Source organism: Grammomys surdaster, unplaced genomic scaffold (genome assembly GCF_004785775.1).
Source record: "Grammomys surdaster isolate TR1022 unplaced genomic scaffold, NIH_TR_1.0 126546, whole genome shotgun sequence".
Lineage (NCBI taxonomy): Eukaryota > Metazoa > Chordata > Mammalia > Rodentia > Muridae > Grammomys > Grammomys surdaster.
This window is the reverse complement of record NW_021621338.1, coordinates 7,807,761-7,824,976: the sequence shown is the minus strand read 5'-3', so window position 1 is coordinate 7,824,976 and position 17,216 is coordinate 7,807,761. Positions and strand designations below refer to the sequence as shown.

The 17,216-nt window shown below is 39.8% G+C and overlaps 1 protein-coding gene across 1 annotated transcript in view; it reads left to right on the top strand.

The window, feature by feature from the left end:
- Positions 1-17,216, top strand: part of Farsb (phenylalanyl-tRNA synthetase subunit beta) — a 65,183-nt gene that overhangs the window by 19,835 nt on the left and 28,132 nt on the right. The window contains exons 9-15 of the mRNA XM_028760669.1: positions 1,081-1,142; positions 2,075-2,126; positions 6,263-6,324; positions 6,563-6,770; positions 7,211-7,291; positions 10,797-10,889; positions 14,638-14,755. Of these exons, the coding sequence (XP_028616502.1) occupies positions 1,081-1,142; positions 2,075-2,126; positions 6,263-6,324; positions 6,563-6,770; positions 7,211-7,291; positions 10,797-10,889; positions 14,638-14,755 (676 nt within the window). The remainder of the gene's footprint in view (positions 1-1,080; positions 1,143-2,074; positions 2,127-6,262; positions 6,325-6,562; positions 6,771-7,210; positions 7,292-10,796; positions 10,890-14,637; positions 14,756-17,216) is intronic.

Below are 17,216 nucleotides of genomic sequence, written 5' to 3'. Positions count from 1 at the left end.
CTTCATACAGGCCCTCTAGCAGCTGGAGCAGGGATGTCCCACTTTCAGTTACTATGGATGTTGGATTTAAGTGCTAGGCAAGTGTTTTGTTCTATGATACATGATATGCTTGCACATGGTGAGTAAAGCAGAGAGAGTGAGCAAGTAGGCAAATTAGGAGAGCACCTATAACAGTAGGACCTGCAGAGACGTTCACCTACAGCTGCCACGTGGAGACTGTTCTAGGCTTGTGGTTTGTACCTCTTATCTGTGATGTTTGCCTTTAGAAATACTGTCAAAGTGATATAGATTTTACTATATATTTTTAACCTTTAAATCCATACTTACTTTATGTCTATGAGTGTTTGGCCTGCATGTTTATATGTGTACGACATACATGCCTGGTCACTGTAGAAGCCAGAAAATGACTCTAGATTTCCTGGAACTGAAGTTGTCTTAAATAGTTGTGGGTGCTGGGAACTGAACTTGGGTGTTCAGTAAGAGTAGCAAATGCTCTAAACCACTGAGCCATCTCTTCAGCCCCCCTGTAAGGATTGGTTTTACCTCAAGAACGAATGTGTCTGGCCCTCACTACTTACTAGGGATGTTCCATGTGTTTTATGTTTGTGCATTCATTCTTAGAGCTACCGAAGGTAGAAAGCTTTGTATGTCCACTTAACCAATGAGAGGACTGAGATGGAGAGAGAGTAGACTAGATCATCCACAGTCGTACTGTTAGTAAGGGGCTGAGCCAGATTCCAGCAGTCTGGCTCCAGAGACTTATGAAATTGATAACATTGACTCCAGTAACTAGCCATTTGTCTCTCTTGAAACCTCATAACCCAGAGTTGGGATGGGGGAACTAACCGATTTGTCTCAGTCATGGATTGTAACTCTCAGAGAGCTCCATAAATAGAGAACACCTGAAGATAAGAAAGAGCCTGCTCCCATGTTCTTATTCCGTTTCCTCTCTAAGAATGTGTATGTAAGGGTTCATTATTAGATGTCTGAAGACTAAGTTATAGTAGAGATTCATTACGTTAGAATTGAATGAGAATGTACTTATAAATTACCATAATATTTGTATTTTTCCTTTTGCAGGCAAAAATCGTGCTTGACATTATTGTCACCATGTTCAGTGAACACTGTGAAAATCAGTTTACGTAAGTTCACTCAGCACCATCATTTGTGTATGCCCTGAAGCCAAGGGTCTAAGGCCTCCCTCTCTGTACTAATTTTAGCAATGTATGTAGTATACACATATATGTGCAGGCAAAACATTCATACACAATAAATAACTCTTTTTAAAAAAATCCTTATGAGGCTTATGTTTAGCTTGGACAGAAGCTTCAGGGAATACCACTAAAGTCTGTCAGTACCTGGGTTCAAATGTGGTTCCTGTAGCCTGAACACATCTGGGGAGATGACATAGCTCTAAACAGTATGTAGAATGGGAAGTGGTCAGTCTTTTGCCAGTAGTCTGGTGTTTGTAAGATCAGTCTGGAAAGGCCTCTTGGAGGCAGTGATATTTAAGTAGTATTTAAGGACTAGATGTAGAGGGTGTAAAGATGGAGGAATAGCTAAACAGGTGTAGAAGTGTATAAAAAAGCTGTATGTCCTAACTATGAATTAGCGTCAGCTTATTCTAGACTCTCAGTTATAATTCATAAATATATAATAATAAAAATGACTGAAGTTATATAGGCTGTACCAGTTTTCTTGTTTTTCTATAATTTGTATTTCAGGGATGTAAGCATTAAATCTGTCTTTCAGTATAATATCCTGGTAAAGCTTAGGGCGTACATCAGCCCGAAGAGTCTGTGTAGGATGCACACTTTACACACTGGGAGTAAGCTTCCTAAGTGGCCACTGCCTAAAGGGACATGGGAGGAGCTTTGGGACCTGGAATGGTAGAATAATATTGTATCTAGTATATATAGGAAGATTAGTCAAAACAGTGATGCTGGGATGTAAGACATCGAACAAGTTGAGGCTGTAGTTATAAAACAGAATAGTTACTAATCATACACATTTTAAGGATTTATAGCTCATTTATCTTCATAAACATTTTATTTCTGACTTCTTTTTTTTTTAGAGTTGAAGCAGTTGAAGTAGTTTCTCCTAATGGAAAATCAAGTACCTTTCCAGTAAGTTCTTAAAAGATGATGGTAGTACTGGTAGTGGTAGTGGTTGTTGAGTGTTGGCTTCTTTCTGCTGATTAATTCACCTGTCCCTTTCAACACGCACTGCACTGTGTCTCAGGGATTCAATTCTCAGTAACTGTTTGAGGGTGGGTGGTGTGCTGCCTTTCTGTGGGGAGATCCTGAGGCCTGGAAGTGTTTAATAGGCTGTCTGTTAACAAGTGTTGCGGATTTAAGTGCAGGAGTCTGACTGTACCTGACTCACAGTGTATTACATAGTGTCATAATTCTGTGACCTGTCTTGTTATTAACTAGTTAATAACTAAGTGGTTACTTTTGTGATTACTCAGTTCTGCAAATCTAGTTATGATGTTCACATTTGCATCTATAATTGCCGAAAGCTGTCACTGTATTGTAATTCTGAATTTGTTCAGACTGGTTGAGTAGTAAGCACAGTTAATGTTAAATATGGAGTCTTGGTAGAAAACATCCAAACTAGTATTATTCTTAATTTATTTCTGGTTGCTTTTCAGACAGGTTCTTGTTTTGTAACTGAGGCTGTCCTGGAATTCATGGTGTAGCTAAAGCTATTTTTTGAATTCATGATCCTCCTGCCTCTCTCCCCAAGAACTAAAGTATGCCACCATATCCACATTAAAGTGTTAAATGACAGTATCAAATCATGTAGCTGTGATTCTGATCAGTGACACCATTCTATGATCAACTTGCATTCCTTTGCTTTTCTTTTTTCGTCTTATCATCTGTAAAGTGAATCAGAACATATATTTTTTTTAACTAATTTTTAAAAAATTTTAATTATCTGAGTATTTTGCCTGTATGTATGTCTATGCATCATGTGTGCTGTAGGTCTGGTGTTGAAGGAGGCCAGAGGAGAGCACATGATCCCTGGAACTGGAGTTCCAGAGGGTTGTGAGCTGTCGTGTGGGTGCTAGGAACAGAATCTGGGTCCAGTACTCTTAACTCCTGAGCTGTCCAGCACCTAAATTATATGTATTTGTGTGTAACTATGTTCTGCATAGTTTATAGAAGTTGATTATCTCCTCCTATGTGGGTATTAGAAATGGAACTTAAGTCATTAGACTGTTGAGGTTAATATTTAACATGGCGGCACCCAATCTGGCTTGTTGTTATGGGGCCCACCATGTTCCTGACTAGGCAAGGCCTGGGGCCACAAGCGGTGGTATTCCCGCTGCTGCCGCAGCTCAGGCCAGCCAGAAGCACCGGCCCTGCCACTCACGAGATGCCAGTGTGGGAGATGGCTCTGCCAATCTACCACCCTGTCTTCACATTTGGCTGAACCCAGACCATCCCGCCATCCACACGATACCTGGTAGAAATGAGACTCTAATGTTTAAAGGTTAACCAAAGGCTTTATATATTTGGTAATGCTCAAATAACAAGAAGCCCACACAATTGGAGGTATTACCCAATTAACTAACCTAGATATAAGTTGTTACCCAGGACTGCTCTCGATACATGTGTGGTTCTTCATGGCTCTTACAGCTCTCCTCCTTCTTTGCCTAGCTCCTCTTCTTCCTCCTCCTCCTCTCTTCTCCTTCCAACTCCTCACTCTGCCTACCTCTCATACAGCCCAATCTCTGAGCTTTATACAAATGTAGTGGGATATCTTCCCACTACATTTTTTGGAAGTGCCTTTCTTACTTCCTTCCAGACAATAAAGTAGTTTTAAAAGTATGGTAAAGTCTGTTAAGATACCAATGTTACCCCTCCTAGAAACATTAGTGTTTAGCATGGTATTCTTTTAAAAATTTTTGCTATTAGTAGTGTGTGTGTGTGTGTGTGTGTTTGTGTTTGCAAGCCCTTGTGTATGCATCTTTAAAAAAATTTGCTATTAGTAGTGTATGTGTGTGTGTATGCACGTGGTGATATCTGGTGTACCTCTGGAGGCCAGAGGACAACTTTGTGAAGTCATTCTTTCCATCTGCTTTATGTGGATTCTGGGGATAGAACTTGAGTTGCCAGGCTTGTGCAGCAAAGCACCTCTGTCCACTGAGCCATTTCACTACCCCAGCCTCCTATTCTAGATTATCATGGAGAAAATGAGTATGTAACCATATAGCTGAAATTACAGTGTCAGCTTCTATGTATGGGTTTAGAGATTTTGTAGTTTATGTTTGGGCTTTTTATGTTGTGGCTAGAACCCAAGGTACCACAAATGGGAGGCTAGGACTATATCACAGAACCACACTTTTACTTGATTTGCATTTTAATAGTGATTATTAGTTTTAACAGACAAAAACAGGAAGGAAGAAGGTACAAGCCCAGCTTTCACTGAGACATAGCCTTGTGGGTGTCAGGGTGGAGCTCAGGGAGTAGCAACTACTGCAGTGTTGTGGCGATGAGGAACCAAAAATGGCTAAAGTTTCTTTAAAGGTGATGTTTCAGGGCTACCTGCACTACGGGAGCAAGTCCAATGATCTCCTAGCAGGATATCCAGCCCTATGACTGGATTTGAGGGAATCTGTTGAGGTGGAAAAATAGGTACCATCTATCTGTTGAGTAAATCTGCAATGTTGCATTCCAAGGCCATATATGTGGACAAAGGAAGAATTTGTGGTTGCTTTTTATTTTGCTTTTCAGAGACCAAAAAGGAATGTAGACAGACTTGTATTAAACTCATGAGCCTCCTGCTTCAGCCTTCAGTGCTGGGACCCAGGTGTGCACAACTTTGTAATGAGTTTTTTTTAAATGTCTGATTAGAAGAAAGGTTTTTTAAAATATTTTAAGTATTATGTGTATAAATTTTCTTCCTGCTTCTATAAGTGTGCATTGTGTGCATGCAGTACCTCCAGAGGCCAGAAGAGAACAAAAGATCTCCTGGAACTGGAGTTAATGGTTGTGAGCTATCATGTAGGTTCTGGGAATTAACTCGGGTTCTGTGGAAGGACAGCAGCCACTGAGCCTTCTCTCCATTGAAGTTTCTTTTCTTTTTTTTAATGTGAGGAATTGTCAAGCTTTGATAAAACTATATATATTTTATAAAGAGGAAGAGAAATAGCTTTAAAATTTTGTTTGCTTTTTCCCATGTAGATAGTCTCATGAAAGCATTTATATGTTATAGAGTACTTTTGTAAATTTAAAATAGTGGGCTTTCTGAAAAGGAGTGCTGGGTATTTGTGAGGTTTGTTTTTTTTTTTTCTCTTAAACTTATCCTTGAACAGCTCTGAGGTCCACAGAGCAGAACACCCCAAAGGAGGGTACTTTTTCCTTATATGAAATATAGGATTTTAACAAACACTGTGAATGGAAATTGTTGTCTTGCACTAGACTTGCTACTTTATAGAACAAAGTAAGGGTTAGAAGATAGGTGATTAAACAGTGTGAGCTTTGGCATTAGACTCTGTCTGTGCCTTCATTATTTTATGCATGCAGACCCTCATTAACGTGTATGCAGTGAGGGTAATTTGGATTAGTGTTTATAAGCTGTTTTCAAAAGTGGTGGAGAGCCACTTTCTTTATGTATGTGCGTTTTCACTTACTAAAGTAAGGTTACATACCATTTGAAGGAGAACCAATGCCAATTTATGAAGTGTTCCCACCCACTTTTACTGTCTTCTGGAGCAGATTGATAGGCAGGTCTAGGGACATTATAGTACTTTTCCACTTGGGAAATGATAACAGAGAAATTTGCTCTTTAAAAAAAAATAATCATAGATTTTGGGTATTTATTTAGCTCAGTGGTAGAGGACTTACCTAGCAAACATAAGATCCCAGGTTCAGTAATAGATTGTGTTTATTTAGAGTGTGTGAACTACAGCACCGAAGTGGAAGTCACCGGACAGTTTGCAGGAGACCCTTCTTTCCTTCTATCATGTGGGTCCTGGGGATTGAACTTAGGTCATCAGACTTGCAGCAAGCTCCTTTACCCACTGAGCCATCTGGCTGACCCAAGCATTAAAGAATTATTTAGGACATAGACTATTCATATATGAGTCAGATGTAACAAATGATTATCATGTTTAAAGACCTCAGATTTATTTCAGTGTGTGGCTCTGAGCAGTTTCTTGGCTGGGTTAAAGCTGCACCAGCTGAGTGAACGAGAGACTGGAAAGCGGCATCTGATGGGGGATGATTGATGACAAACTTTCTCTCTCTCTCAGGAGCTGCCTTACAGAAAGGAGATGGTGAGAGCCGATTTAATTAACAAGAAAGTTGGAATCAGGTATGCTTTGAAACTTAGATATGGTGAGAGAGAAGAGAATTGAAGCATAAAGTATACAGTGAGTTTTTTTGTTTTTTTTTTTTTGAAAGAGTGCTTGATAATATGGTAGGATATTTGATACCTAGCAGAACTCAGAAAGAAAGTTTACTATTTCAGGTAGAAACTTATCTTAAAGCATAATATAAGCATATTTTACATACTCCAATGAAGCTTATGGCTTGGGCATTGTTTTTTTTAGAGAAACTCCTGCAAATCTTGCCAAGCTCCTGACCAGGATGTGTCTGAAGTCAGAAGTCATAGGTGATGGCAATCAGATTGAGGTTGAAATTCCTCCAACCAGAGCTGATGTCATCCATGCATGTGACATTGTGGAGGACGCAGCTATTGCTTATGGCTATAACAACATTCAGATGACTCTGCCGAAAACATACACCATAGCTAATCAAGTAAGATTGCACCCTTGAATAAACACCCCTATTGTTAGCAACTGATTACAGAATGCCAGGAAGGCTCTGAGACAAACAGGACCTGGATATTAAATAGCATTTGGATGTACTTTGCTATGAGAGGCATTTGTTATGGAGAAGGATACAGAACAGATGCCCAGATGATTAGAGTGAGTTGAGAGCCTGTGGTGACTAGCTCTGTGAAGGATGGGTTTCCAGTGTGAAGCGCTGGTTGACTCTATAAGACTCATTTTCTCTTCCTGGACCTGAAGGCAGACGCCATGTAGGAGAGATGGAGTGGAAGGCTGTTGGATGGTGTAGTGGTGATGTTAGCAGTCTGCTAGTCAGGGGAGTTTGTTTCCTTGTAATGGTATGTTCCAGATAAATCTGTTTAAGAAAACAAAGCGGGGAGATGTCATGGTGTGTTGCTCTTCCCTCAGTTTCCTCTCAACAAGCTCACAGAGCTCCTCAGACTTGACATGGCTGCTGCTGGCTTCACCGAAGCACTGACTTTTGCTCTGGTACGTCTTCAGCTTATTTCAGTCCTGCTGAGTATTTCTTTGAAATCCCTGAATTGTGTATTGTATGATTTCTTACTTGAGTTTATAAAGTCTAGACTGCTGAAACTTACAGATTCTAAAAGAGAAACTTTGTTACTTGACATCATACAGTTTCCAGTAAAGAAAAATTGGGAGTGTTTCTTTTTGTAGTCATAGAAGACCATTAAGGCCTACAAACAAAAAGTCCCAGTGAAATGACCACGTGCTTTATATTTGATGTAAGTATAGAAAGTGCACAATGAATTTCATAAAAAGATTTGTTAAGTTGGAATATTTGGTCTTAATTTGGTTGTGGCTGTACCCACTAGATATCACCCTGGTTAAGGTCTTGGGAACTGTTCCACATTAGACTTATTTCTTTGTCTTTGAACATGTTCACAAACATTTGCTTTGAGTTGAAAAGCTGACATAAAAGGCCTAAATCAGGAAATGAATGTTATTACAGAATCAGAAGGAACTCCCCTCCCCCTCCTCAGGCTGACCACTGAAAGAAGTAAGTGTGTGTGCAGTTTGTGGGTTTCCCTGGCAGAGGGTACCTGTGGTGCCTACACTGTACCTTTAGAGTAGTTATAGGACTGCTATGTGTCAGGACTTGTTAGCAGGCATTGCACCCAGGAGGAAGCTTGAAACTGAAAGAAGACGAGAAGCTGACACACTGCACACAGCAGAGTCACGATGAGAATCAGGGCTTTGGGTGGCTACTGCTTGATCCTGGTCTCATCTCCTGTATGCTGAGCTTAGAGTCCCATGCCATCCATATGCAGATGTTTTGTCTCTGTTGTGAGCAGTCACCATTTTATACACGTTGAAATATAAAACTTAGCATTGAGAAATGCATTTGCTTTTTAAAGTATATTAAGTGACAGTAGGAATCCTCATCCTGAAGGATTTCAACTTTATAAATACAAAGTAAGCTCTCGAGTTCCCCTCTCTGCTTGTGACTCTGGTTTTCTTCCCCAAACTAACTGCAGTTACAACCTTGGCTTGTTCTACTTATTACCTCTGTTGGTGCTTTGTGATTTAGTAACTGAGTCCCATGTATCTCGCAGAAGTACATGCGGTGCCTCCTGCTAGAGGCGCTGTTCAGGGAGGGGTTACTCTGCACTAATAGCTGTGTGCACATGGTACCAATTCTTCTCAGGAATGTTCCTGTCTTCCACAGCAGATAGAGAAACTTCTCTCAGTCCCTCCATCCCCCATACAGCCACAGGCACGTGCCCAAGATTCCAGCCCAGACCTGTTTGGAGCTAGAGCTAGTGAGCTCCACCTACTCCAGCTCCTCAGTCCTTTTCTCCTAGACAGTGAACATAAATGTGTGACTGAGCAGCTGAGCACACTGCTCTGGTTCAAGCTCCACACCCACATGATGGCTCGCAGGGCCTGTAACTCCAGGCTCAGGCCGTCTGATGGCCTCTTCTGGCTTCTGTAGGCACTATGCACTCATGCAGACAAAACACATTTATTTTATGTGCATAAAATAAATCATTAAAATTTAAACATCTATAAAGTTGTCTTTTTTATAAACAGATCTTCACATTGCTGGTCTGTATTGCCATATCCAGTTTGTATAGGAGTGGCAGACAGTCTTCAAAAGCTGTTCCTTGACTTCTTAACAAACAGTTCACTTTTCAACATTATGATTTTTTTACTAGCAATGCATACTGGTTGTAATATCGTCTTTAATAAATTGACTCATTTTAGAACAAAATGCTTACTTTAACCTTAAGAGTAACACTTATAATGATTATGGGGCTTTTTTGGTATTTATTTATTTATTTAATTAGAGACAGGATTTTTCTACATAGCCCTAGCTGTGCTGGAACTCACTCTGTAAACCAGGCTGGCCTCAAACTCAAGGTCCACCTGCCTCTGGCTCCTGAGTGCTCAGGTTAAAGGTATGTGCTACCACAGCCCAGTTATGATCACGGGTTTGATATGTGTTATATTCCTAACATTATAGTAGACACATAAATGCTGATATTTAAGAACATCTTCCCTCCTGGGCCTGAGCTACTGTCAACCTCAGGAACACTTAATGAAAACTGTTTCCGACTGTCTCTCTTTTTTTCTATCACTATTGTGAAGCATAGGGTCATTCCGATATACTGGAAAGCCTTTTTCTTTCACCCAGACAGAAGTAGCTGTGCTTGAGAGTGGGTAGCATCATGTAAATCCATTTTAAATTAACTGATCACAATATATCTAAATCCTGTAGCAAAACTCCCCTCTGCTCTGTAGAAAGTGGCATTTGCGGTATGGTGTAGGCTTTCCCTCTAGCACAGCAGCTGTGTGGGGCTCTGTTCTGATAGAGTTTAGTACCTTTTCAAGAAAGCATGGCAGAGTTGGGTATGGAGGTGCATACCAGCACATATATAATACCAACACTTAGGAGCCTGAGATAGAATGTTAAGTTCCCTGCCAGTCTGGCCCTCAGGTGAGCTAAGGCAGGAGTTACTAGAGCAAGTATTAGCATGCAGTGAAGACAAAATTTCCCTCAAGTGAGCTGGCTGTTTACCTTCTCTCAGCTTCTGGTGCTGTGAAGGCCCACTACTTCAGGATATCTTTAGAGCAGTTCAGAGAGGAATATTGTCCTAAAGTTAGAGAGGACTCCAGTAACCTGATAGCACCAACTTTCATCACTTGATTATTTTTCCTTTTATTATGTTTTAGCACTCTCTGTCAGGCATTGGACATGTAGTATCTCTTAAAATTTGATCCTTAATAGATTTGTTGGATCTAATAGTGAGTTCTGCTCTCACATGTACCTACTGTTCCAGATTGTGCAGGTGGGTAAGGACTGAGTAGTTCCTTTGTTCTTAGGAGTTACATGGTTATATGCAGGGAAAGTTAATTGGCAGCATTTCAAAGAACACTGAGCAAAGTTCAGCCATGTGAATTCTCCTAGTTGCACAGTTCTGCCCCAAATCAATGCAGACTTAACCTGGGATTGCATTGGTAACCAGACAGCCCTGGGGACACCAAGAGGAGGATTCTCTTGCTGGTCCCACTAGAGATACTTTTATGGAAGAGCTAAAGGGCAGTCACTTAAGTAGAGCCTTGGGTTTGCTGTGTATGGTGCTGGCACAGTGATTTTAGCTAAAGGCAGGTAAAAGTATAATGCTCAGAAAACAGGGAGGAATTTGGAGTGTAGACGGGAAAGGTAAGTGGGGACCTAGTACAGAAAGCACCTAGGTGTGGACTAAGCCCCATCTCTATAGGAGACATTACGTAGCTCCTGTTGTGGCTACAACTCCTTGTAGAGAGCGAGTCATAGTTAATTGCATCTTCTGTGAGCCTAAACTAAGTGAACTTAAGTGATGAGTTTTAATTCTTAGACTTATTAGATCAAATTCTTATGTTATTATTAACTTACTGAATTCTATAGAGAAACTGAGTGATAGCATTAAATACTTTTAAACTTTGAGTTAGGCATTGCCCTGTACTAATCCATTTTCCGTGTTCTTAGTGCTCCCAAGAAGATATTGCTGATAAACTTGGCTTGGATATCTCGGCAACAAAGGCAGTCCACATAAGTAATCCCAAAACCGCTGAGTTCCAGGTAAGACTTTTAAGTAGATAAGAACTGGGGTAAAAGTCGTTTGTGGTAAATGACTTAGGGAAGCTGTCTTCAGTTATTATACCTCAGAAGTGAATCCTTAGAATATTTTAATGAACTTTCCTTAGATAATTTGGAGTTGGTCCCCTTTCCCCTCTGTCTTTCTTTTTCTGTGTATGTATTAGTATTGAACCCAGAGCCTTGGGCTTGGTAAACAAATGTACTATTAACTATTAACCAGATCCGTGCAGTTAGCTTATTTAAAAATATATAATTTATTATTATTATTATTATTATTATTATTTATGTCTTTGAGATTGTGTCTTAGACTATAGACCAGACTGACCTGAAACTCATTTCATACTTCAGGCTGGACTTAAGGTGCTCACATTCAACATCTTCTTAGTTGTTACATGCGTTGATTTTGCTGGCTCAGCCACCCTTATCTGTGTTTTTCACATCATAATTGATACTTACTTAAAATTCCCAGCTTACTCTCTTTCCCATTCATTTGTAGGAGATGGAGTCAAATGCACTCCATGTCTCTCTGTAAACCATCCTGCCAATTTCTGATGCGTGCTCTCTGTGTGTTTCATTGTCCTCTTGAGTTTATTGGCAGTTTCTTACAGAGTTTAGGAAGACTTAAATGGAACAGTCCTGCAATAGCAGTCCATGTTAAATGAGTCCGAGTATGGACTAGGATGTTAGCTGTAGACTTGCATTTCAAGTTATAACAGCTTTGCTAACAGCTGGCTCTAACTGTCCCTCTTCCTATGTTTGTGAGCTCTGGCTTTTTTGCATATGCAGTCCCACATGTTTGAAAAATCTTTGAACCAAAGGATCTAGCTTTAGGAAACTTGACCCTAGTGTGGCGCAAACCTCAGCAGTGGTCTGCAATAGTTTGTATGGACTTTGGTTCTTACATGTGTAAAAGGTAGATGGTGGGTTAGTTTTTGGAAAGTCCTACAGGCCCTGGAAATGTTTACACTTAAAAATTCTGAGTTTTATCTATAGAACTACCTACTGTATAGCAAATGAGGAATACTAATATTTATTCATAACACATTTTCATTGAATAGGAGTGGATTTTTACTTGTTTATGCTAAATGTATCCCCCTACCTCAGTTTCATTTATCAAGTGTGACACAAATTTTGACTTCTCAAGATTTCTGTAACTGTTCTATTCCTCTGAGTTTGTGTCCTGCCTCCTCCACTCTACATAAACAGAGGGAAAGCAGATCAGAAGTGCCTCAGCTGCCTCTGTACATAGCTGTGGCTTAGCATACTCAAGAGTTCTTCAGAGTTGACAGTTTCTGCATTACCCCTGCTTTACCTAGCCATCCTGCCATTATTAATGCATCACTAAGTACAGGTTTGTACTTACTTAAATTAAATGGAAAATGGCTTATAATTTGAGTACAAGCATGTTCTTTTTCTATGTAATTCTTAACTTGTGTTCTTCTCTGACAGTAGGTGTGTTATAGAATGGGCAGGAGAAAAATACTACTTAGGAAAAATACGTAAATTTTTATTGCAATTATTATAAACAAGATTATGGAGTCTTTTCACTTGTCACAGTAATATTAATTAAGTCTCCAAATGGCTGTCACTGTGTAAGTGTTCCCAGCTGTCTTTTTCTTTTTGGTTAGGATTCCCTTGAGGTTATATATTAGAGTTGACTAATTTCTTAAGCGTAGTCTATAGGTTATTAGTCCATCATTCACTCTGCACTGTGTCATCTTTCTTGAACATCTCCTTTATTTCACTTTTTTTTTTTTTGAAAAAAAAATATGGGTCCTTTGTTCTGCAGGCATTCAGCATTTAGGATTTAGCTGAATATATCTTAGTGGTCTTCTGTATTTCTCAAATTAGTAGTTAGATCTGGAAGTTTGACACATTCAAGATTTTTATGTTGCTTATGGATTTGAACTAAGCAAATAATGGTTATGTATACAAAAACCATTGGTAAGTATGGATATTTAGCACTATACTAAGGAGAATGACAAACTTAAAAAAGAATTTAGAGGTTTATTGTTTTTGCTTTGGATCTTCAGTGGAGAAAATGTTCCCCCACCAGATTGCAGATTGGCCTGTGGGAAAGCCTATGGTGCTTTCTCTTGATAGTTGATGGAAGAGGGCCTAGTTCACTGTGGGTGGTGCCGCTCCTGGGCTGGTGGTTCTAGGTGCTATAAAAAGGCATGAGCTAGCCATGAGGAACAAGCTAGTAAGCAGCACTCATCTATGGCTTCTGCTTTAGTTCTTGCGTCTAGATTTCTGTTCTGCTTGAATTAAAGTGTTGATTTCTCTCAACCATGGGGTGTTAACTGGAATATTAAAATGAAATAAACTCTTTCCATCCCAAGTTGCTTTAGTTATAGTGTTTATCACAGCAATAGAAACCCTAACTAAGTCACTTAGTTCAGGTGGGCTTCAAGCTGTTGTGAAGCCTTTGCCTCCAGAGGCTGAGATTACAGACATGCACATCTAGTTAGAGATGCTTTAGCTTGCAAGATGGCTCAGTAGATGTTTACCAGAAAGGCTCACAACCTGCATTTGATCCCTGGAACCCACTGAGTTGATAGGTCAAACAGTAAATACTTCCTTGAAAGGTGAAAAATATCTGCCTTATGGGATAAACAAACTCAAGACCCAAAAAACAATATAACAAGATTGTTAAGCTCTATATTAATATAAGGTATCTTGAAAAGAGATTGTGTTGACTAACCTTTATTACAGTGTGCCATTAGTCATCATAACTGGTCTCTTACTGTGCCCAGGGTATACACTGCTATCATGGATACAAATATATAGGACTTGGTTTCCAATCTAGGAATACATCCTCTGTAGAAAGGAGGGAACTAGAGTGCAAGAACTAAAAAGCAGATTTAACAGCTAAATATAAGGAAACCACTTTGCTTCTGTTTGAGAGATGGTCTTGCTGGCCCAGTACTCACTATATCTCCCAGACTGATTGTAAGCACATGACAGTCTTCCTCTTGCCTCAGTTTCCCAAGTGCCAGATTCCATGTGCACCCCCATGGTGGCCTAGAGACACAGGATCTTGATAGGCAGCTCAGATGAGCTTTAAATGATGTTGCCCAAGCTAGCCTTGAACTCAAAATTCTCACTGTCAGGATCAGAAAACTACATCCATTTACTCTATCTGTCTGTCTGTCTGTCTGTCTGTCTGTCTATCTATCATCTATCTATCATCTATCTATTTTACATTTACTATAAATGGATGAGGAAGCAGAAAATAGTAAGTAAAAGTCAATTATGAAGTGGAAAATTCAGGTAAGAGGGATTGTGCCAGTTAGCTCAAAGCGTGTAAGAAAAGTATAGGCTGAATGTGAGCATTTGGGAGTCCAGCCTGGGCTATTTCAATTATTTTGTGAAAGGAGACAGCATATAAAAATTTGTATATGTGCAACCTTGAAAACCCAGTTTATTTTTAAGAATTATAATGGAATAGCCAATCTTTAGACAGGAATAATCATTATATTTGTTTCTCACAATATACATTATATTTATTGCTGCTTATTTTGTTAATTTGGAATGGAGAATATTTTCAGTTCTTTTAGTGAACTGGACTTGAGAATTTTTTTTTTTTTGAACTTGAGAATTTAAAAATAAAAAGACATGGCCCTTTCCAAAAGTTTTCTTTGAAAGCAGGAAGCTGGCCTGCTTTGTCTCCTTTTCTTCTGAGTTTGCCAGTTCTTGAGTCAGTGTGAATTCCCATCTTTGCCTGTAGGTGGCACGCACTACCCTTCTTCCTGGCCTTCTGAAGACCATTGCAGCAAACCGGAAGATGCCCCTTCCTCTCAAACTGTTTGAAATCTCTGACATTGTAGTAAAAGATTCTAGCAAAGGTAAGAGTGAGCTACCTTGGATTTGCCTACATAAGCATTTTTTTTTTTTTATTGTTTGAATTTCAGCTCTGTTTAGAGATGTTAGCATGCTTAATCCTGTACACGCAGTCAGTTTCTTTCTTCCATATTGCTACTACCCTCCTCATAGTATTTTAATGTAAATCTGAGTTACTGCAGTACTATCAGAGCCTCCTTGAGTTGGTAATTGTAAAATTAAGCCCTACCACAGCTGTGTTGTTTGTTATTAAATAAAATCATTGTCAAACTTCTTATCAAATATCCTATGTAAGTGTTCCAGGCCCCCTCCCGTTGTTTCTTAAATTTCTTTTAATGATTAATTATTTGAATCTGCATCCTACCAGAGCCTGGGTTTTGGTGGCTGTGTCTCTTGCTTCCTGGAATGGAAAGCACATTTTCATCAAGAATTTAGTAATTATGAGAAGCTCTACTGAAACATCACCTTAAAAAGCTCTAGAGAAGGCAGGGGATATAGTTCAGTGTTAGTTTGTGACAGGAACATGCATAGTCCCTGAGCTCACCTCAGTACCAGCTGGGGGGGTGGGCAGGGGAGGAAGAAAGAATGGAAGGTCCCCAGAGCATTCTGAGACTTTTCTTTGCTGCACCCTGTGACGTTTGTGGCATGATATTATGGCGAGGCTTTGATTCCTCAGCACTATTGGAACAGTGATTGTGAATGTGTTTTGTAATTTTTTTTCCTTTTGAAGTACTTAAGATCAAAGTACTTAGCTTAGTATAGCAGGTTTTTTGGTCTAACACTTGGAATGCATGATTATTCAATAATATAAATTTAGGAATTTTGGAAGCCTGATTTTCCTGGAAGTCAGTCTTTTTAATGCAAGCACAAATTCAGTTTGTCTAGCCCCGTAAGTGCTGTAGCCCCTCAGTGAGCAGTGCCTCAAGTGAGCACTTGGATGGCAGCCTTCCTTTGATGTCATACATCAGCCTTTATGAGTGTTCTTAACTCCAGGCTGTAGACTGTAGAATTTTTTTGAAGTGACAAATCTATACTAAAAACTAGAAGACATTTTTTAGTATCAGCTATAAAGAGTTGGTGTAGATACTTAAAGAGTACAGGGTGGCACTGACCTGTTAACATTGACTGTTTCTTTCCACATTTATTCTCTGAGCTTCATATTGTCTTGGTCTTCTATATGTGCTCATAATTATAAGTGCAGGATTAAGGTCACTACTGTTTCATCAATGAGTCCTTTGAGGTCACTGACAGGGCTCCTTAATGGCCCTTCAGGGCTGGGTGTACTCACAGGCTGTAGGGGAAGAGTGAGGGGCAGCCCTGCATACCACATTTATTGTAGAGTTTGCTTCTAGGCATGGAGCAGTACATCGTTATGTTTCAGCCCTAGGTGCATGTGCCTGAGCTGGGTTTTATTGTTGTTTGTTTTAGCTCAGACATTTGTATTTCTGTTATGCTTTTTCTCATTGGGGAGAACTCTGTGCCTGTCCTAGTTGAAACTATCCATTGATTTCTCCATGGTTTGTTTCCATCTGATTCCCTCTTTGTCTTGCATTGGCTTATTTTCTTTAATATTTTTTATTGTATCAATAGCATTTGAAAAATGAAGGGAAGTTAAATTACTCACTGGGTCTACGATCTTGAAAACATGTTTCCTTTTGTTGAGATAGAGTATGTTTTCTGTTTAGGTGGGCCTGGATCTTATTTCATAACAAAAACTTTTCTGATGCGGTATTCTAAATAAGTACATGTGGATCCTTCCTAGTCATCTGGCCTACAGGAAAGGGTCTACAGCATCTGTAGGGAGGCAGCAGCGAGTCTGAGTTCTGCAGACTGCATCCATAAGGCATGGATTTTAGTCATGTTTTTTGTGGTGCACAGTTTATTTGAACTCTGTGGCTGTTTTCTCATCTGTATAATGGGGTAATGACAGCACTTGCTTCATTAGCAGTAGTAAGGATCCAGTGAAGCTGCATTTGGAAAGCTTTAGTCACATAGTAAGTGATGACTGCTGTTCTTGTTAGAGTGCTGGTTGTCCCAGGGCCAGATGCCACTGGCTTGGGCCATGTCCATTTTCTGATGTAGTGCTTAAAAGCCTAGAGTGGCCAACAGAGTGTCCCTGTGCTTTGCTGAGATGATGGGATTTGATTTTTTTATCCTAACCTTTAAGGGACTTGGGGTTACAGGATTTTCTTCTTTTGAGGGTTTTTTTCCCCCATATGAGAAACACAAACCATACTAATGTAAGACTTTACTTTCAAATATAAATCACCACCCTGCACTGGAAGATCCCATTGCTGCTGTTGCAGTGTGGGCTGAGAGCCTGGGCAGGACTGGTAGGTACAGTCACAGTGAAAGGTGACCTGGAGAGCAAGGCTGCTCTTAAACCCCACAGGCTTGATAGTGAGACTGCTCCTTCTCCTTGGGGCAGCCACTTGCTTTTGGTCTTAATACTAAAGCTCGCCAGAA